General features: G+C 42.0%; 1 protein-coding gene across 1 annotated transcript; it reads right to left on the bottom strand.

Moving 5' to 3' along the window:
* Window positions 1-1,703: 1,703 nt before the first annotated feature.
* LOC149455701 (uncharacterized) lies at window positions 1,704-21,349 on the bottom strand. The gene is made up of 3 exons (XM_089686110.1): window positions 21,280-21,349; window positions 10,965-11,104; window positions 1,704-3,554 (listed from the first exon to the last, which is right to left on the bottom strand). Exons 2-3 carry the CDS (start codon window positions 11,096-11,098, stop codon window positions 2,912-2,914), a joined length of 777 nt encoding a protein of 258 aa, XP_089542236.1. The 5' UTR covers window positions 11,099-11,104; window positions 21,280-21,349; the 3' UTR covers window positions 1,704-2,911.
* Window positions 21,350-21,916: the final 567 nt, after the last annotated feature.

The raw sequence follows: 21,916 nt of genomic DNA, 5'->3' as shown, positions 1-21,916 counted from the left end.
GTTCAGGAGAGAAGGTGGTCATCCTCCCTTCTCAACAGTTAGCTAGAGTGGAGGAAACTGTTTTCCCTCCCCAGCAAGGACCTGTGCACCTGGGAAACAGTACCAGAAAATGTCATCCCAGCAGCCGGATTAAGGTATGGGAGACGGAGCAGCTGGTTCATCTCCCCAGCAGCGTTGTATGGACCTGAAGTAGTCCTCACTCCACAGCTGGAGTCCAGGAGATGGAGCAACCGACTCATCTCCCCAGCAGCAGATCCACATTCTGGGAGAGGAGGTGGTCATCCTCCCTCCCTAGTGGCAGTTCCACAGTCCAGGAGAGGAGGTGGTCGTCCCCCCTCACCAACAGTCTGTCACACTCCCCTTTTGATGTTCTATTCAGGTACCTCCAGCACTGTGAAATCCTACTAGTTCTCTTTGAAGGGGCTGGGTAGCCGTGTTTGCTATAATTAACCCTATCTGTACTGTGCTGGCATATTTTCAGTTTTGTAAACTAGATTTGAACTCCATATTAATAAATACACATGGATTATCATTAAAATGGTTCTAAAGGCTCAAGGGTTTTTTTTTTTTACCTTTATGCACTCTATGGTAAACTATGGTTTACCGTATATATTGGAAGTTTTAGTTTTTTATTTCTTTATACTAGTAATGGCAATGATCAGCGACTTATAGGGGGACTGTGACAGTACGGTGGTCAATCTGACACCAACTGAACCAGTGACAATAATACAGTGATCAGTGCTAATAATATACAGTGACACTGCACTAATGACACTGGCTGGGAAGAGGTTAACATCTAGGGGCAATCAAAGGGTTAACTATGTGCTAACAGCACTTTGTGTGTGTATTGTGTGGTGATTTTACTAAGGGATGTGTGGGTTTTTATTCCCTGCTTTACAGGGAAACAAAAACTGGCATGTCCCCACTAGCAGGACAGAGCTCTGTGTTGTTTACATACACAGAACTCTGTCCTGTCCTCCATTTAGCCAATCAGCAGGTCCTGACTGTCAATCATCGGCTGGGACCCACTGATTGGCTTGTGCTGTGTCTAATCACAGCACAGCTAGGGAGGTAGGAGCACACCCAGAAGCGTGGATCGCGTGCTAGGTACGGGATCCAGTGCAGGGATCCCACTTTGCCACCGTAAATCCTTGTGATGCGGTCAGCAAGGGGTTAAGCTGGGTATATATTTACAGGTTTTTTTCATTCAATTAGCTGGCTGAATGGAAAAAAGGGCAGGTCCCCGCATCAACATGTTAATGCAGGAATCTCTCCCCCTGCTCTATTGTATTCTGATGGGAGGAATCCACACAGATCAGCACTTATTGAATGCTGGTTTACAAGCAAGACTGTTAGACCAGCTTCTGTCCCACGTGGAAGAAAAATATATTTTAATTGTATTTTAAAATATTCTTCCCAAATATATTGACATATATTGGAAATACTACAATTTTGGTCATATTCAATATATTTAAAAAATCTATTTCAATATATACATAATAAATATATATATATATATATATATATATATATATACTGTATGTTGAAATGAGTTTTTTATATAATAAAAAATATATGAAAAATATTTTTAAAAATAAATTTTCAAATATATATCTTTGAAAATAAATTTAATCTACATTTTTGGAATACAATTACAAATATATGTAAAAATATATGTTAAAATTACTTTTTTATGTGTTAAATAAAATCTGAATAATATATTTTAAAAAATATGTATTTTTAAATATATACCTTTGGAAAATGTATTTAAATGTACTTTTTTTGGAATACGTGTTAAAATATATTAGTGTAGGCCAATATATTGTAAATATATGTCACATGTATAATTGTTTTTCTAAATATATTGGAAATATATTTCTCTTCCACGTGGGGTTGAACAGACAGCAGTAAACATGTACCAAAATTCATCTGGTTTCTGCTGAACTGGCCAAATTTCAGTGCATGTGTACTGGGCTTTACAGTCAACCATGACACCTTCTCCTGAGAAACATCTAAAAGGTAAGAAAAATAAAAAAAAATTGTAGGTATGCTGTGTGCATGGGAACACATAACAAACATATAGTGGGGTTTCTCAAATTTGACTGCAAAAGTTTAAACATATTTTTAACCTTTTCCTGTCGATGCCTTCTGGCCCTTGAAAGTGGGGCTCCACCCAAAAGGGGAAGTTCTGCTTTAAGGACTGGTTCCCTGCTCTCCATTAAGGATTGGCACCTTTGGGGAGTGGGGGGGAGGGAGTACCCAAGTTTGACAGGTACCGGCTCCTACTTCCGCTGCGATCGCCTAGGCAATCGGAAGCGGGAGTTGTCCTCCCACCCTCCCTCCCCATAGTCTTCTGGGACACATGACAGGTCCCAGGATACTACGGGGCCGTTCACAAAAAGCGACGCTTCTCTCGCATGCGCAGTGGGCACCCGGCTGTAAAGCCGCAAGCTGTCACAGCCAGGTGCCCACACTGAAGATGACAGGGAGAGATGGCCGGCCATGGTGAGAACACCGCTGGACCGAGGAATAGGTAAGTGCCTATATTTGAAAAGTCAGCAGCTACAGTTTTTGTAGCTGCTGACTTTTTTTTTCAGCTGGAACTCTGCTTTAAGAGCTTTTATATGTCGGGAGGAGGGACTTTGGTCATGTGACTGCTGTGATTGGCTGTCACAGCGGTAACATGATCGGAAAGCTCCCAATTGCTAGTATGGATTGGGAGCTTTCCGGTCCCCTTCGGTGTCTGTGCTGGGAGGGCACAGGGCGCGCGCTCTCAGCACAGATTGGCCTCTCGGTGTTAAAGCCCACCCGCCGAGAGGCCATATATGTGCGCCACTTCAGCAGGAAGGAGTTAATTAATGCAAAAAGGGGGAGGGGAGACACATTTACCAGTGCGATTCTAGTAGAGTAGTCAAACGTATGTACATTTGTCATTGACTTCACCCTTCTGAAAGCACTGGTGACAAATGCCGTCATAACAGCGGAACAGCATCATTCTGGTATTCAGGTCACCCCAAGACTTTAGGACTGTGTTCCGTTCCTGTTCCGTCCCCGTCAGTTTTTTCTGATCAGGTGTGAACACTAACTTGTATACAAAAGCCCGGTCCTGAAACTGTTGGAAGTTATTTTGAAGGCTGTTCAGGATACTGTAATCTCCATTTTCTTTTATGCATTTATTTACACACGGAGAGAGCAGAGAGTAAAATATGACGCAGGAGGCCTTTGGTGACTTGTTCAAAAAATCCTGGACAGGGGAATTGGCATTATTATCTTCAGAAAACAGGAGACGGTACTCTGCATGTTCTGTATAGGTATTCACTTTTCCATCCTTCTTTATATGAACGTCTCTGGGTGTAGCCAGTAAGATTCGGTCCCCAGAGTAGATTAAATTATTTTTTATATGGTCTGTCATTGAAGCCAACTTTGTATTTTTTTCTTGATCAATAGCATTGAAAAAAGCCTGCGGTATATCAGTGATTAATGAAGGATTGGTGTTCCGGTTATTACACTCTTGTTCTGTCAGCTTCACCACATAGGCAAAATGAGGCGCTTTGCTGAAAGGTTAGAGCAAAAAATACAAGCTTTGTCAATAATAAACAAATGGAACATTTCTCCTTTAGAGTTACTGCATATCAGAAACTGCTTTAGGATCATTTATATCAACGTTAGAAAGTTTAATAATTTACGCAGTTTATAACTGACATTTTACATACTTTAACCCCTAGACGCTGAGCACACATAAATGTGCGGCCTCTCGGCGTCTGGGCCGAGCGGGAGCATGTTTGCGTGCAATTAGAAAATATATTTGTGCTGAGAGTGCGCCCTGCACATATGTCCATGACTCACGGAAAGGTCCCGATCTCCGCTTGTGATCAGGACCTTTTCCGATTATGTGACCGCGAATCACGATGGTCACATGACCCAAAAAACCCGCCCCACGTCCTGGCTTCTGAAACTCTTAAAGGGCCGGGAGACGCTGGCGCCATGGGGTTAAGCTCCCATTCATTGATGCAGGGGGAGGCAACCTTTGAGAGGTGGAGATCTACCTGGACAACATGAAAGAGATCAGTAGAGCAGTGGACAGTGCCAGTCAGTAGGGTAGTGGATGGTGACAGTTAGTAAGGCTGAGGATGGTGACAGTTAGTAGTGCAGACGATGGTGACAAGTTAGTAAGGCAGTGAATAGTGACAGTTAGTAGCAGAGGATAGTGACAGTAGTGTAGAGGATGGTGACAGTTAGTAGTGTAGAGGATGGTGACAGTTAGTAGCGTAGAGGATGGTGACAGTTAGTAGTGTAGAGGATGGTGACAGTAAGGCAGTGGATGGTGACAGATAGTAAGACAGTGGATGGTGACAGTTAGTAAGGCTGAGGATGGTGACAGTTAGTAAGGCTGAGGATGGTGACAGTTAGTAGTGCAGAGGATGGTGACAAGTTAGTAAGGCAGTGAATGGTGACAGTTAGTACAGAGGATAGTGACAGTAGTGTAGAGGATGGTGACAGTCAGTAGTGTAGAGGATGGTAACAGTTAGTAGCAGAGGATAGTGACAGTAGTGTAGAGGATGGTGACAGTAAGGCAGTGGATGGTGACAGTTAGTAGCAGAGGATAGTGACAGTAGTGTAGAGGATGGTGACAGTTAGTAGTGTAGAGGATGGTGACAGTAGCAGAGGATAGTGACAGTAGTGTAGAGGATGGTGACAGTTAGTAGTGTAGAGGATGGTGACAGTAAGGCAGTGGATGGTGACAGCAGTGCAGTGAATGGTGACAGCTAGTAAGACAGTGGATGGTGACAGTTAGTAAAACAGTGGATGGTGACAGTAGTATAGAGGATGGTGACAGTTAGTAAGGCAGTGTATGGTAACAGTTAGTAGTACAGAGGTTGGTGACAGTTAGTAAGCCAGTGTATGGTGACAGTTAGTAGTACAGAGGTTGGTGACAGTTAGTAAAGCAGTGTATGGTGACAGTTAGTAGGGTTGTGGATAGTGACAGTCAATAGTGCAGAGGATGGTGTTTGTAGTACAGATGATGATGGCAGTTAGTCGGGCAATGGATGGAGTCACTTAGTAGGGCAGTGGATGGTGACAGTAGCAGAGGAGAGTGACAGTTAGTAAGTCTGTTGATGGTGACAGTTAGTAGTGCAAAGGATGGTGACAGTAAGGCAGTGGATGATGACAGTAAGTAAGGCAGTGGAAGGTGACAGTTAGTAGTGCAGCGGATGGTGACAGTTAGTAAGGCAGTAGAAGGTGACGGTTAGTAGTGCAGAGGATGGTGACAGTTAGTAAGGCATTGGAAGGTGACAGTTAGTAAGACAGTGGATGGTGACAGTAGTGCAGAGGATGGTGACAGTAAGACAGTGGATGGTGACAGCTAGTAAGACAGTGGATGGTGACAGTTAGTAAGACAGTGGATGGTGACAGTAGTGTAGAGGATGGTGACAGTTAGTAAGGCAGTGTATGGTAACAGTTAGTAGTACAGAGGTTGGTGACAGTTAGTAAGGCAGTGTATGGTGACAGTAAGTAAGGCAGTGGAAGGTGACAGTTAGTATTGCAGAGGATGGTGACAGTAAGCAGTGGATGGTGACAGTTAGTAGTGCAATGGATGGTGACAGTTAGTAAGACAGTGGATGGTGACAGTTGGTAGTGCAGCGGATGGTGACAGTTAGTAAGACATTGGAAGGTGACAGTTAGTAAAATAGTGGATGGTAACAGTTAGTAAGGCAGTGGAAGGTGACAGTTACGTCAATGTATTTTATTGGGATTTTATGTGATAGACCAACACAAAGTGGCACATAATTGTAAAGGGGAAGGAAAATGATAAATGGTTTTCAACATTTTTACAAATAAATCTGTGAAAAGTGTGGTGTGCATTTGTATTCAGCCCCCCAGAGTCAGTACTTTGTAAGACCACCTTTCCCTGCAATTACAGCTGCAAGTCTTTTTGGGGATGTCTCCACCAGCTTTGCACATCTAGAGAGGGACATTTCTGCCCATTCTTCTTTGCAAAATAGCTCAAGCTCTGTCAGATTGGATGGAGAGTGTCTGTGAACAGCAATTTTCAGGTCTTGCCACAGATTCTCAATAGGATTTAGGTCTGGACTTTGACTGGGTCATTCTAACAAATGAATATGCTTTGATCTAAACCATTCCATTGTAGCTCTGGCTGGATGTTTCGGGTCGTTGTCTTGCTGAAAGGTGAACCTCCGCCCCAGTCTCAAGTCTTTTGCAGACTCTAACAGGTTTTCTTCTAAGATTGCCCTGTATTTGACTCCATCCATCTTCCCATCAACTCTCGCCAGCTTCCCTGTCCCTGCTGAAGAAAAGAATCCCCACAACATGATGCTGCCATCGCCATGTTTCATGGTGGGGATGGTGTGTTCAGGGTGATGTGCAGTGTTAGTTTTCTGCCACACATAGTGTTTTGCTTTTAGGCCAAAAAGTTCTATTTTGGTCTCATCTGACCAGATCACCTTCTTCCACATGTTTTCTGTGTCCCCCACATGGCTTCTCGCAAACTGCACACGGAATTTCTTATGTCTTTCTTTCAACAATGGCTTTCTTCTTTCCATAAAGACAAGATTTGTGACGTGAATGACTAATAGTTGTCCTGTGAACAGATCCTCCCACCTGAGCTGTGGATCTCTGCAGCTCCTCCAGAGTCACCATGGACCTCTTGGCTGCTTCTCTGATTAATGCTCTCCTTGCCTGGCCTGTCGGTTTAGGTGGACGGCCATGTCTTGGTAGGTTTGCAGTTTTGCCAAACTCTTTCCATTTTCGGATGCTGGATTGAACAGTCCTCCGTGAGATGTTCAAAGCTTGGGATATTTTCTTATAACTTAACCCTGGTTAAAAATGTCTCCACAACTTTATCCCTGACCTGTCTGGTGTATTCCTTGGCCGTCATGATGCTGTTTGTTTACTAATATTCTCTAACGGCTTCACAGTACATCTGTATTTTTACTGAGATTAAATTACACACAAGTGGACTCTATTTGCTAATTAGGTGACTTCTGAAGGCAATTGGCTCCACTATATTTTAGTTAGGTATACCAGAGTAAAGGGGGATAAATACAAATGCACGGCACAGTTTTCAGATATTTATTTTTGCAAAATGTTGAAAAACATTTATAATTTTCCGTCCACTTCACAATTATGTGCCACTTTGTGTTAGTCTATCACATAAAATCCCAATGACAAAATGTAGAAAATTTCAAGAGGTATGAATACTTTTTCAAAGCACTGTAAATTTAGTGCAACAAAATCTAACACGAATATAAAGCAGTAAAAAAATAAGATAAGGAATATGGAATAAAAAAGTGAATTAAGAAGGGTTAACTAAAATTTTTATCTTCAAATTGTAGGGTTTAAAAAACAAATTAGCATTAACTACACATTTATTTTGCTATACCTGCTTTATTAAACATACTGGAATCATGTTTTTGTTTTTTCTTTATTTGGTGGTACAAGCATGAATTGTGCAAATTTAAAATGTTTTTATACAACCTAATAGAAAAGAAAACATGAAAACTAGAATTTTTTTGATTTCCAAACAGGAAATTTTACAATGGCATAAAATCAAAATTGTATTAACCACTTCCCGACCGGCCGTTGCATATAGACGGCCGGACGGTGGCAGTGCAGGATTGGGTGGCCGTTTACAAACGGCCTCCCCTCACCCTGCTTGTGCACGCTCCCAGCACCGCGATCCGGTGCCCGCTGTGTCCTCCAGACACAGTGAAACACAAATCGTCGGACGGGAACTCTGTACGAGGTCCTGATCATGTGATCACTGATTGGCCAATCAGTGATCACATGCAAAGTAGTAAGCAAGATGTCACTTGTGACATCATTGCTTACTACGTGTGAAATCTGTGAATGATCACAGAGGTCACACGGTACAAGGCTATTCACAACAGCCTTGTACCATGTGACAAGCTGTGACCAATCACGGCTCACTCAGTACTTCTCAATGAGTGCAAGAATGCACATAGAGAGAAAGAGAAATGATCGCTTTTATACCCTATATGGGTGTAAAAGCAATCCGTGTAAAAAAAAAAAAATCTTCATCACCCCCCACAAGTAGTACAGTGTCACCATGGTGACACTGTACTGCTAGGGTGACAGTATGTAAAAAAAAAAAAATAATAATAATATAAAAAAAATAAAATAAAAATGTAAAAAAAAAGTTTAAAAATTATGTTTGGTTATTAATTAATTTGGATTTTTTTTTTTTTACTAAAAAGATAACGGAATAAATTTTGGCAAATATTTATGATGAAATATTATTTATTTGCAAAATTTTATTAAAAAAAACACTTTTTTCAAAATTTTTGGACATTGTTATTTACATAGCAAAAAAAATAAAAATCTCAGCAGTGAATAAATACCACCAAAATAAAGCTTTATCTGTCTCAAAAAAAGGTAAAAAATTCATTTGGGTACAGTGTTGCATGACCGCGCAATTGTCATTCAAAGTGTGATAGCGCTGAAAGCTGAAAATTGCCCTGGTCAGGAAGGGGGTAAAAGTGTCTGGTCTGGAAGTGGATAAAAGGCTCATGTTGATGAACAATTGCTTTTCTGCATCATGAAACACAGATGAATCCTATTGTCTACAAAGTCCTACAGCATTACATAAAGCAGCAAAGAAACCACATTTAACCTGCTCCGTGTTGCACTCAGGAGTGGACTGACCCTTTGGAAATTCGGGCACTGCCCGAGGGCCGGGGTCAGAAGGGGGCCCTTTTTCATAGGCTTTTTTTAGTTTGGGCAAGGACACAGGGGCCCCATGATCCCCTATTGCCCAGGGGCCCCATGAGTTATCAGTCCATGTCTGGTTGCACTGCTTCTCTTTGGATGTTGCACGCCCTATGGAGGTACAGTATGACTGCAAGCAAAGCAGGTCAAACACAGCCGTTGCTTATCAAGCGTAGCTGTGCAGTTCCTATTTAATTCACAAGCAGATCTGTGCAGTAGGATTTCAGCCCTATTCATTTTGAATGGGCTGAAATCGCACTGCACTGCACCTCACCGCACCAAAAGTAAGTGCATGCACTACTTTTTAACCACTTGCCCTCCAGAGGATTTACTCCCCTTCCTGACCAGGCCATTTGTTTTGTGATACGGCACTGCGTTACTTTAACTGACAATTGCGCGGTCATACAACGCTGCACCCAAATGAAATTTACATCCTTTCTTCCCACAAATTTCTTTTGGTGGTATTTGATTACCTGTGCGTTTTTTATTTTTTGCGCAATAAAAAAAAAAGACTGACAATTTAGAAAAAAAAATTTTTTTTCACTATTTGCTAATCAACATGTCCAGTAAAAATATTTTTAAAAATCAAATTTCGTCATAAGTTTAGGCCAAAATGTATTCTACGACATGTCTTTGCTACAAAAAAATCCCAATATGTGTAAATTAGTTATAGCGTTTACAAATGGTGGTATATATACTGGGATTTTTTTTTTTTTTCATTAGGCGATCAGCGACTTATAGCGGGACTACGGCGGGCATTCTGACACTGGGGGGAACTGACTTGGTGTCACTGACATCCCCAGTGACACCAACACAGTGATCAGTGCTAATAAAAAGCACTGACACTGTACTAATGACACAGGGCAGGAAGGGGTTAACATCTGGGGTGATCAAAGGGTTAACTGTGTGCTATTTTACTGTGTGCTCTATGTGCTTTACACTGTAAGCACACTGCTTTGTATGGCCATACAAAGCAGTGTGCTGCAGCTGACATGGGAGAGATCTGTATTGTTTAAATACAGACCTCTCCCCCTTCAGTGATACTCAGCGATCGGGGAATTACCGGCTGAGACCCAGTGATTGACAGCCAAGGCCGCAAATGGCCCTACCCGGAAATGCAAAATCACATATATATACGATATTTTGCGCCGCCCTGTAGCAGTATTTCTGCTGTAGGGAGGCGCAAAAGCAGTTAAAAAGCAGGACAACCTCATCGCATGGTACCTTTGTACCACGGGATCTGGTACAGGTAAATGCAATGCATTTGTGACCTGTGTTTGGGGTGTCATTAACCTGAACTGATCCCCGCAGCAGATCGCAAGGGAATTGTGAACGGAATGTAGTGCAGGAAGCTGCACGGGAACGCGGCTCTCCTAAACTGCATTCTATTGTGAATGGGCCCTTAACCTCTTCGCGCTGGCGCCTCCCAGCCCTTTAAGAGGTTTCAGATGCCAGGAGGTGGGGTGGCGTTTTAGGGTCATGTGATTTGCAGTCACGGCGGTCACATGATTGGAAAAGGTCACCAACATATGTGCTGGGAGTGGTATACAAATATGCGGCCTCTCGGCGTAAAGGCCCAGCCTCTGAGAGGTCACATATTTGCATATTTCAAGGGGCTAAAGAATAAGTTCACCTTTCATAACATGGTACACCCATATTCAAGGTTTAACATGTAACATGCTATAATCTCACCGGCCCCCACTAGCTATCAAATAAAAGAAAAATGCTTCACCCTCCCGGCAGCGTCATTCATTCACAGCATTCTGTGAATGAGAGACTACAAGTCTTGATAGCCTTAGCGGCTGTCGGCTTATAGTCCTCAATGACTTATCACGATGCTGTAGAGCTCCATGGTAGTTCATTCATCCTTCCTGTCAGTATATCTGCTTGCTTGTGTATCCTGTATGGCAAGCAGGCATTCTGACAGGTCTGCAGGAGACCTACATGGGACCAGTGATCTACTTATCATTGGTGCAATGGTTTCCAGGCTCCTGCAGACAAAAATAATAAGTTAACATTTTTTTATCTGCAAAAAATATGCATTTATTATTTTTGTGCAAAAGGTGATCTTATCCTTTAAAGTTGTGAATGCTTTTGGTGCCATGGTCTACCCAGTCAATTCAGCAAGGTTTAAATACCCAATGGTGAAGAAGCAAAAGACCTTCTGGAAAGGTGGACTGATTTTTCATTCAATACAAGAAGGAAACAATACGTACCTTGGCAAAATGGCATTTATCACTTGTTTTCCAAGGTATCCGGTAACTTTTTTAACTGCTGCATCACTGAATTCACAATTTACAGTTAGGATGCAACTCCACAGGCACAGCGCAACCAATAGGTCACTTCCCATCTTCTCCTGTAATTACAGTTAAAAAGAGTGAGTAGGTGCATAGTTTTGTTAAATTCTTATATTGCAAAAGAAGCAAAAAGTGTGGCCAGGCAGTAAGAAAAGAAAATAGAATTCTAGGACGCATTACTAGAGGGGTCACCACCAGGAGAAAGGAGGTCCTGATTCCCTTACCCAGATGTTTAGTTAGACCTCATTTAGATTAGAGTGTCCAGTTTTGGAGACCTCACTTACAAAAAGATATTGATAAGATAACACAAGTCCAAAGCTGTGCAACAAAAATGCTGCAAAAGGTTTGAGGGATAAAACTTATCAGGAGAGACTTTAGGAACCTAGCCACCTCAAGACCAGCCACTTTCACCTCCTTCCTACCCAGACCATTGTTCAGCTTTCAGGGCTGTCACGTTTGAATGGCAATTACGCAATAATGTACCCAAATGAAATTTGTATAATTTTTTTGAGATAGAGAGAACTTTTTTTGATGATATTTAATCACCAATGGTTTTTTTTCTTTTTTGCTATAAAAGCAAAAAATACCAAACATTTTGAAAATATAACACATTTTCCTTAGTTTCTGTTATACAAATAAATAATCTTTATATATTCAGGCCAAAATGTATGCAGCTACATTTCTTTTGGTAAACAACCCAAATCAGTGTATATTATTTAGTCTCTGTGAAAGTTATACAATCTACAAACTTTGGTATATATTTTATTTTTTATTTATTTATTTCAGGTACTTATATAGTTCTGTCAATTTATGAAGTGCTTTACATATACTGTATATTCTACATTCACATCAGTCCCTAACCCTCAAGGGGCATACAATCTAAAGTCCCTAACTTACAGTCATACATACACATACTAGGGACAACTTAGACAGGAGCCAATTTACCTACCAGCATGTCTTTGGAGCGTGGGAGGAAACCGTGGTACCCAGAGGAAACCCATACAGGCACGGGGACAACATGCAAACTCCAGGCAGGTGTTGCCGTGGTTGGAATTTGAACCAACGATCCTAGTGCTGCCGGGTGGAAGTGCTAACCATTATGCCAGGACAGTACAAATAACACCCAAATGTCCCAAAATTTTTTTTTTTGTCTCACAAAGTTGTTATTTTAACCACTTCAATACCAGGCACTTTTAACCCCTTCCTATCCAGACCAATTTTCAGCTTTCGATGCTCTCGCACTTTGAATGAAAATTACTCAGTCATGCTACACTGTACCCCAACAAAACTTTTATCTTTTTTTTTCACAGAGATAGAGCTTTATTTTGGTGGTATTTAATCACCACTGGAATTTTTATTTTTTGCGACATAAGTGAAAAAATAGCGAAAATTTGAAAGAAAAAACAATTTTTTTTTCTAGTTTCTATTAAACATTTTGCAAATAAGTAGATTTTCTTCATAAATTTAGGCCAAAATTTATACTACTACATTTCTTTGCTTTAATAAGTCAAATACAGTGTATATTATTTAGTCTGTATGAAAGTTATAGAATCTACATGCTATGGTACCAATCATTGAAAATTGATCACACTTGATCACAACTGATGTACTGATGAACCCTCATTTCTTGAGGTCCTAACATACCAGGAAAGTACAAATACCCCCCAAATGACCCATTTTTGGAAAGTAGATAGTACAAGCTATTTAGTAAGAGGCATGGTACATTTTTGAAGTTGTCACTTTTTCCCACAATTCTTGGGAAAATTAAGAAATTACATTTTTAACACAAAATTGTCACATTAACAAGTTATTTCTCACACACAGCATATGCATACTTGCAATTGCACCCCAAAACACATTCTGCTACTCCTCCTAAGTCTGGCAATGCCACATGTGTGAGACTTTTACACAGTCTAGCCACACACAGAGGCCCAACATCCAAGTAGCACCTTTAGGTGCTCTAGGGGCATGAATTACACATTTAATATCCTGACTACCTATCGCATTTTTGAAGGCCCTGGAGCACCAGGATAGTGGAAACACCCACAAAATGACCCCATTTTGGAAAGCAAACATCCCAACATATATTCTGTGAGTCTTTTCAACATGTCATTTTTTTCCACACAAGTTTTTGAAAAATGTGCAAAGAAAACGAAAATTTATTTTTTTTACACAAAGTTGTTAATTTATAAAATATTTCTAAAAACACAGCATGGACACAGCAAAAATTACACCCCAAAATACATCCTGCTACTCCTGAGTATGCAATACCACATACATGAGACTTTTTCATAGCCTATCTAAACAAAGGGTAAACAGAAGATTACCTGTGGTTATAGTAGGGAAGTTGTATGCAGAGGAGAACAGTGGTCCAAGAAGCAGACAGAGATGTAGTCAGTAATAGCCAAATGAATAGTCCAGGCAGCAGGCAGGAACGGAGTCCAAAAAAACTCCTGGGTCATTACAAGCAGCAGGCAGAGATATGGTCAACACAGCCAAAATATTGGTTCAGGTAGCAGGCAGGAACATATTCCATAAAAAGTCCTAAGTCATTACAGGCAGCAGACAGAGATATGGTCAGCATATTATTGGTCCAGGCAGCAGGAAGGAACATCAGGCTTAGGGCATCAGTCAGGTAAGACCTGGCTACAGGGGTGGAGGCTTTGTCCCACCAAATCTCTTTGAAGCCTCCAGACTAACAGAGCCTGATCCGGTAATTTCAAAATCTGATGAAAACCAAAAACTTGTTTTCTGTACTCTAAAGCCCGCTTGTATCTTTTTAATTAGGATCCTGAAGCAATGTTTCTCCCATGTATAGTCTCTGTCCCAACCGGTGGCTTATTCTCTCATTCAAATGGATCCTTCAATTTTTGGTGTGCCTGGCCCTTTAAATGTGTGATCTCTGGTCTTCAGTAGAAGAATAGTGAAAACACAGTGTGCAAAAGACTGCTGACAGTGGAGCTTTCGCTCTCATGTCACATCTGGTCCAAAGCTTCCTGTTGCCTGGTTCCGCCTAAACACGTATCGTCACAGTCACGTCACTTCCTCAGTAGTATGTGACCTGGACAGATGTGTCTTTATATATAGTGGCACCTAGTAATGAATGCTATAGGATCTGCTTCTGCTTGCTGCTACAGGTCACAGAATATTTATCTCCTTCTCAGCCACCTTCTGGGAACTACCCCCCTAAAGATTGGATGAGACACATAAATATTCAGGGTTTGCCTTTTCCAGCCTAATACATTCTATATAAAACAAAGAAAACTGCGCTAAGTACGTGAAAAATGTGAGTCATAAAACAAAATAAATAAACAAAAGGAATTCAAAATTGCTGCCACTTCAGTTTACCCTTTCATCCCAGTTCTATGGAGTAGGTGTTCCGCCAGTTGTTGGGTGGAGCCTTCAGTTGGGAGGGAATATGGGACCATTAACGTTGACCTATCACCAGTTCCAATACTGAGATTGAGGAGGGTATAAAGATGGAGCGCCACACCGCAGAACCATCCCTATGAGTAAGTCAGATATGACAAAACGCGTTAGAGTGAGGCTGTGCAGTGACCGGAAGTGACATGACCGGAGCCAGAGGTGATGCGGGAGTGGCAGTGACTGGGAATCCAGCGGTGGTGAGAGCACTGTCTCGGTTCTTATCAGTGTGCATACTAAGTGCAACATCTTTTGGGCTTTTTACTTATGTTTATTCTGTAAGTGGCTGTCTATTTTAGTAATAAAGAAGCTGTTTTTTGTACTGCACCATTGGGGCTTTTCTTGCTTTGTTTTACATGATCATTATACCTGAGTGCAGAGTATTCAGGAAAAGGAGGTATCCCTCTATGCTACCCTAAGTGCCTCCATATTAGGAATCCATTATTATATGAAATTATTACCAGCTATTTTGGGGAAAAGCGATTTTGGAAATTGGAAAGAGAGGAAGCAGATCGATACTTATTGATTATTTATCCCACCGAGAGATATCCATTGAGCTTCTTTTGCCAACCATGAGGGGGGGGGCAACACTATTTGGTGAGTGTATACCCAAAAAGGCGACACTGGCTTCTCTCTAGATGTGGTGATTTATTTTGAAGAAATTGAAGAATTATTTGGTGGATAAGAACTGTCTTAGGACTTTCTTTGGATTTTATTTTTCACTTATGTTATTTTTTATGTTCACATTTTATTCATTTATTATTTGCGCCACTGAATCACTTTGAGTGTTTATTTATGTGTAATACATTCTATACCCTACTAGAAGGCAGGGAGACATAGCTGAGCCTTCAGCCTGTAAGATCCAGGACAGCCAAAAATAATCATACACTGCTGAAATGTTTACAGAGGAGCCAACAAGACTACATTTACCAAAACCTTTCTAGAAACCTTGCCTCCCTCCCTCCCTTCCTTCCTTTGTTCCTCCATCCCCTCCCTTCATTCTTTCCTCCCTCCCCTCCTTTCATTTCCTTCCTGCCTCCCTCCCCTCCTTTCATTTCCTTCCTGCCTCCCTCCCCTCCTTTCATTTCCTTTCTTCTCCCTCCTCTCCTTCCTTCCCTTTCCTACATTCTTTACTCCATCCATTTTCTTCCTTCCTCCATCCATTCCCTCCCTCCCTTATCTTCCTTCCTCCATCCCCTCCCTTCATTCTTTCCTTCCTTCCCTCTTTCCCTTCCTTCCTTTCTCTCCCTCCCTCCCTTCTTCCTTCCCTCCCCTTCCTTCATTCCATCCTCCATTAATTTTCTTCCTTCCTTCCTTCCTCCATTCCCTCCCTCCCTCCCCCACTTTCCTTACCTTCACTTCCTCTGTCCCCTCCCTTCATTTTTTCCTTACCCTCATTTTCAATCATTTCTTTCCTTATTCCCCCTTCCCTCCCCTTCCTTCAATCCTTCCTTCCTTCCTTCCTTTCTCCCTTCCTCCCTCCCTTCATTCCTTCCTTCATCCCCTCCCTTCATTCTTTCCCCCCCTTCCCTCCTTTCATATCCTTCCTTCCTCTCTCCCCTCCTTTCTTCCCTCCCTTTCCTTCATTCTTTCCTCCATCCATTTCATTCCTTCCTCCATCCATTCCCTCCCTCCCTCCCTTTTCTACCTTCCCTTCTCTTCCCTTCCTTCCTTTCTGTATTCCCTTTTCTTCCTTCCTTCCTTCCTCCCTCCCCTTCTTCCTTCATTCCTTCCTTCCCTCCCCTTCCTTCATCCCTTCCTCCATCTATTCCTTCCTTCCTCCATCCATTCCCTCCCTCCCTTTTCTTCTTTCCTCCATCCCCTCCATTCTTTCATCCCTCCCTCCCTCTTCTCCTTTCATTTCCTTCCTTCCTCCCTTCCTTCCTTCTTTCATTCCCTCCCTCTCCTTCATTCCTTCCTTCCTCCATCCATTCCCTCCCTCCCTTTTCTTCCTTCCTTCCCTCCCTTCTTTCCTTCCTTCCTTCCTTCATCCATTCCCTCCCTCCCTCCCTTTTCTTCATTCCTTCCTCCATCCATTTCCTTCCTTCCTCCATCCATTCCCTTCCTCTCTTTTCTTCCTTCCTCCATCCCCTTCCTTCCTTTCCTCCCTCCCTTTTCTTTCTTATCTTCATTTCTTCCTCTATCCCCTCCCTTCATTTTTTCATTCCCTCCCTCCTTTTCCTTCCTTCCTTCCTTCCTTCCTTCCTTCCTTCCTTCCTGCCTCCCTTCCTTCCTTCCTTACCTCCCCTTTCTTCCTCCCTCCATCTATTCCCTCCCCTTCCTTCCTTTCTTCCTTCCTTCCTTCCTTCCTTCCTTCCTTCCTTCCTTCCCTCCCTCCCAAACTTCCTCCCTTCCTCCATCCATTTTCTTTCCTTCCATCCTCCATCCATTCCCTCCCTCCCTCCCTTTTCTTCTTTCCCTTCCTTCCTTCCTCCATCCCCTCCCTTCATTTTTTCCTCCCACCCCTCCTTCCTTCCCTCCTCTTTCTTCATTTCCTCTCTCCCTTTTTATTCCATCCTTCCTCTCTCCCTCCCCTTCCTTCCTTTTCCTTCATTCCTTCCTCCATCCATTTTCTTTCTTTCCTTCATTCCTTCCTTCCTCCATTTATTCCCTCCCTCCCTTTTCTTCCTTCCCTTCTTTCCTTCATCCCCTCCCTTCATTCTTTCCTCCCACCCCTCCTTCTTTCCCTCCCCTTCCTTCCTCCAGCCATTCCCTCCCTCCCTTTTCTTTCTTCCTTCCTTCCCTCCATCCATTCCCTTCCTTCCGATATAAGGGGGTACAGGTTCTGTTTATTCATCCCAATCTAATGACAGCCCAACATATACTAGTGCTCCCTGTTCACTCCCTACTTACACTTTTCACTGCCCCCACAAAATTATTGTGAAAAAAATAATACAGAAATAAATTGTAAAAAATAATTAAAAAATTAGATAATAAAAATTAAAAATTCTGACACCCACGCCATTCATTGCTCTACTGACACCATCCACTGGCCACCCAAAAGAATTTTGAAAATAAATGATAAAAATAAGAAAACATTAATTTGTAAAAAATTGTAAATAAAAATAAAAAAATTCTAATATAAATGACACTACCTACTGACACCATCCTAGACATACTGCCCACTGCCATACACTCCGCACTCCTCTGCCTGTACATGCTACCCACCGCCATACACTCAGCGCTCCTCTCCCTGTACATAGTACCCACCGCCATACACTCCACACTGTACATTCCCTATTTAACATTATCTCATTCTGCACTATAGAAGTCATCTCAGACACTATTTAACCACACCCCTTTTAAGCCATGCCCAATTTTTAGCGCAATTTAAAACACACCCCTCCTCTCTCATTCTTTCCTCTCTTTCTCTCTCTCTCTCCTCCTCTCTCTCTCTCTCTCTCTCTCTCTCTCTCTCACACACTCCTCCTCTTTTTCACCCTCTCACTCCCCTCTCTCTTTCACTTCCCTCACATGGCAGCCATCTTTAAACCTGAAAGTGCCCAGTGGCTTCTACGGAAGGAAGCCGGTAACATTCATGCAGTCTTTGCTGAAGTAAATATGTAAATGCCCCTTCTATGCAGCTGAGCTGCAATATGTAGGTAGGGTGTTGTGTGGGTGTGCTTGAGTGTAGGTGGGGGCACAGGGGCCCCATTATCTCTTACTGCCCGGGGGCCCCATGAGTTGTCAGTCCGCCCCTGGGTCAAAGTGACCGTAAACCCTGGTGCAGCACCCCCCTAGGTAGGTGCTAGCATTAGTAAAGAGTTAGTGTAATATAGTTCTGTTCCCTTGCTTAACAGGAGAAATGCTAGTTAGAAATCTAACTTAGCTCTCTGCCCAACAGAGAGCTGTAATTGATAAGTAAGGTTTCCTCAGTGTGTTTAAAGTGAAAGTAAAGCCCACTTTTTAAGTTGTACCTACAGGTTAGCCTATAATAAGGCTTACCTATAGGTACAGTGAATATCTCCTAAACTTGCACCTTTTAGGAGATATTCACACAGCATGTAGCTGGTGATGTCACTGGCATATGCATACTGTGCCATCCCTTCATAGCTCCATTCCGGAGCTGAGGGCTCCCAAGCACGTGTGGGAGTAATGTCATCACAGTTTTGGCCATTTATACTTCCGGTGCTTGTGAACCCAGAAGGAAGGCCAGGTGAGGATGGCAGCACTGGAGAGCTGTTACGCTGGAGAGCTCCCTGTGCAGATAAGCCTGTTATAATGTACTTGTATGTGGTGCATACTAGTACATTATTACGTAAACCTGCAGGGGGCACATTATTTTGGATTTTTTTCGGATGGTTTACTACTGCTTTAAGTGCTGCTAGTTCTGCCTCTGACTTCCACTGTATCCAAGCAACCTAGGAAGGTTCTGGGTGAATAGGTGGAACTCATGCAAAACACAGTATGAATATTAATGCTGACCCAGCCAATCCCAGAGAGGACGGCCCTGAAGGATTCTGTGAGAAGGTATTAATTCTTTAGTTCTATGTCTTTTCTGAAGAGGATTGCACCAGCCCAGGAGAGGACACACTGTCTGCCTCAGGTGGCCTCAGGTGGGCAACCTGAGTTCCTGAACAGAATGAGAGACCCCCTTCTGATGTGCTATAGTCAGCTAAGGGTCCAGTCAAGGGAACACTGGCTAGTGTTCCAAAGAGCTCTGTCCAGCTTGAACAGCTAGTCAGGAACTTTACTGCTACTGTCGCTACTAGATACAAGGTGAAGTCTTCCATCTGCTCTCAGAAAGAACTTCACCTAAAGCTCAACCAGAGAGAGTCCTCAGTTGTATATAGGTCTATTCTTGGAGTATCCTTCTAAATCCTCCTCTTCCTATCCAAGTTCTCCAACAATAAAACTACAAAAACAAAAAGCCCCAGAGTGATTATTGAAGACAACAAGTGCATGAGTGTGTGTGCACCTGGCTGTGAAGCTACCTTGTGCCATGCTGTTAGACAAAAGTGTGGAAAAACTTGGCAAAATCCTAGCAGCTCCTACAGGGGTATTGGTACACAGGTTTTGAAAAAAACCTATTCAAGTATGTATTCTTAATTCAAAAAGGTTCCTTCCATCACTCTCAGCCTCCTCCAAATCTCCAGATTCCCTTTCCTGCTGTGATCTGACTTCCTGTTAAATGGCGGCTATGTTTGTTCTCTATGGTTCTATTGTATGTAGCTATGTAGCCACCCTCTCTTGCTCACTTCTGAGATGGACTATGGACTGGGATTTGTAGTGTGCAGTGTACATGACCGCAACTAATGTGCACTGCTCATTCCAAACAAAGGGAACTGAGGTGGCAAATGAAAGGTTCAGAAACTCACAGCAGATGTTACAAGGAGGCAGAAAAACCTAGCAAGAAACAATTTCATGAAAAATATATTACAGGGCCACTAATTAGTGGATGTGTATGGAATATTTTTGAAGAATAAGGGCATTGAGTAGTGTCACTTTAATTGTTTATGATGCAGTACTTTAGCAAGTCGCTGTTAGGATTTATGTTAATTCAAATCTTACTGTGCATTTTATGCCCATTTTGTAAAACATTTAACAGCAGCTAATATTCAACTAGTTGGAGTGGAGCATGCAAACAATATGTGTATATTATATATTTTACCCAACCCTCTTTTACCCAAGGTTCACAGCTAAGCGTTTTCTGCCGCGTTTTGCAGAAACACAGTACAGTCCATTTAACATGTTTTCCTATGGTACAGGTTGACATATCCGCAATTTCACTCGGTGCGTTTTTTGGAAAGGGTCAGGGACTTTTTTTAATGCACAAGTTTGCGTTTTTGGTTCTATAGACTTCAATGGAAATGCTGCAGAAAAGCATGTATTGCATTTTTGCTGCGTTTTTGATGCGTTTTGTGTTTAAAACCTGCCTAGCAACAAGAAAAATAATAAAAAATTTAAAAAAAGCAAAACGTATCAAAAACACAGCAAAAATGTGTCAGAAACGCAAACACAAAACGCAATGCAGAAACGCCTCAAATGCAACCTGCATGGGTGTGAACCTAGACTAAAGGTCACATCCCTGATGAAGGGGTCCTGTGAGACTCCAAAACATTGCCTTGCTGTAACTATGTGATCGTTCATTATGGACCCATATTGTTGATCCTCGGTGTGCTGGTGACATTCTCCCTTGCTGATTCTGCTCGGTTCCAGTCGACAGTTGCACCAGCACCCACTTATAAACACAGCCATTTTTAACGCAAGAACGTGTGCGTTTGGATTGTACACTTGCATCCTAGACTAAAGGATAAGTTCACCTTTGGGAACATGTTACATGATCACCCGTTTTTACAGTGGAACATGTAACATGTTCCTAGTGCTGCAGCTGCCGTCCGCAGCTCCTACGGGGAGAAGTTTCCTGTATTAGCTGTCAGATTTAAAACAGCGCGGCCATGTGGAGCTCCTCCAACACTACCGCGTCATTCATTCACAGAGTTCTGTGAACGAATGAACTACAAGTCCCAACAACCTTAGTGGCTGTCCACTTGTAGTTCTCAATAGACTACCATGACGCTGTGGAGTTCATGGAATCTTCTTGTCAGTATATTTGCTTGCTCGTACATCCCGTACGGCAAGCAGATATATGGACAGGTCTGAAGGAGACGTGCATGGTATCAGCGACCTACTGATGCCTTCCAGGCTACTGTAGACAAAAATAATAAATACACATTTTGTTACCTGCAAAAAAATGTGCATTTATTACTTTTGAGCAAAAGGTGAACTTATCCTTTAACCCCCCCAACCCGAATTTGCATTAAACAATGAACCATCACCAGTCTAAGCATTCTACAATAAAGCCACATACCAGAGGAGTATCCGAAATGGCAGTAGTAAAAATCTTCTGGAAAAAGTTTATCCTCTGAATCCCAGAGATTCCTTTTTTCTTTTTGGCTGAAGGTTCCTCAGTGTTCACCGCAATTTATAGATGCTGTCATTATCTCCAAGAGCAGATGTATAGCATAGTTACATCCTGCTTTCCCGGAACAGTTCACATTAATTATTAACTACATTGATAACTTTATTGGGAACAAATACCTTATATTTACCATGTAAGAATTTATTACATTTTGTGTTTGGATGTTCTGCTGGAGTGCAATTGATAAGAGAGCTAATACATTTTTTTTCCATTTAATTTCTTTACAAACTAGGTGTGAGGCTTTTTATCAAATAGTAATATAATAAATGAGGTAATACTTTATCCAATGAATTTCCTTAGAAAATGAGGTTACTTTTTTCAAGAAAGCAGCATATGAGGGGGGTTCACCATACTCCCACAAATACTATGGACGTCATATTTATATATAAACACTAGTTTCCCTATATTTTATATATATTCCCTATTTTTCATAGAAGATTTTTTCTTAATATAGAAGTAAAGGTAGATGCTGTAACAGTGCTATGAGAAATGATTTGGTACACATGGAGGATAGAGTGCCCCTTTA

This window comes from Staurois parvus, unplaced genomic scaffold (assembly GCF_062004578.1).
Source record: "Staurois parvus isolate SC_StPar_1 unplaced genomic scaffold, SC_StPar_1.0 ptg000390l, whole genome shotgun sequence".
Lineage (NCBI taxonomy): Eukaryota > Metazoa > Chordata > Amphibia > Anura > Ranidae > Staurois > Staurois parvus.
Note: the sequence above shows the minus strand (reverse complement) of the source record. Positions and strands in the feature narration are given on the sequence as shown.

What these genes read in the sequence shown, in the direction of transcription:
- LOC149455701 (XM_089686110.1), bottom strand. Translation starts at nt 11,098, where the DNA reads ATGGGAAGTGACCTATTGGTTGCGCTGTGCCTGTGGAGTTGCATCCTA. An exon ending in ATAAATGCCATTTTGCCAAG is followed by an intron (nt 3,555 to 10,964) that starts GTACGTATTGTT and finishes CTAACCTTTCAG; the next exon opens with CAAAGCGCCTCATTTTGCCT.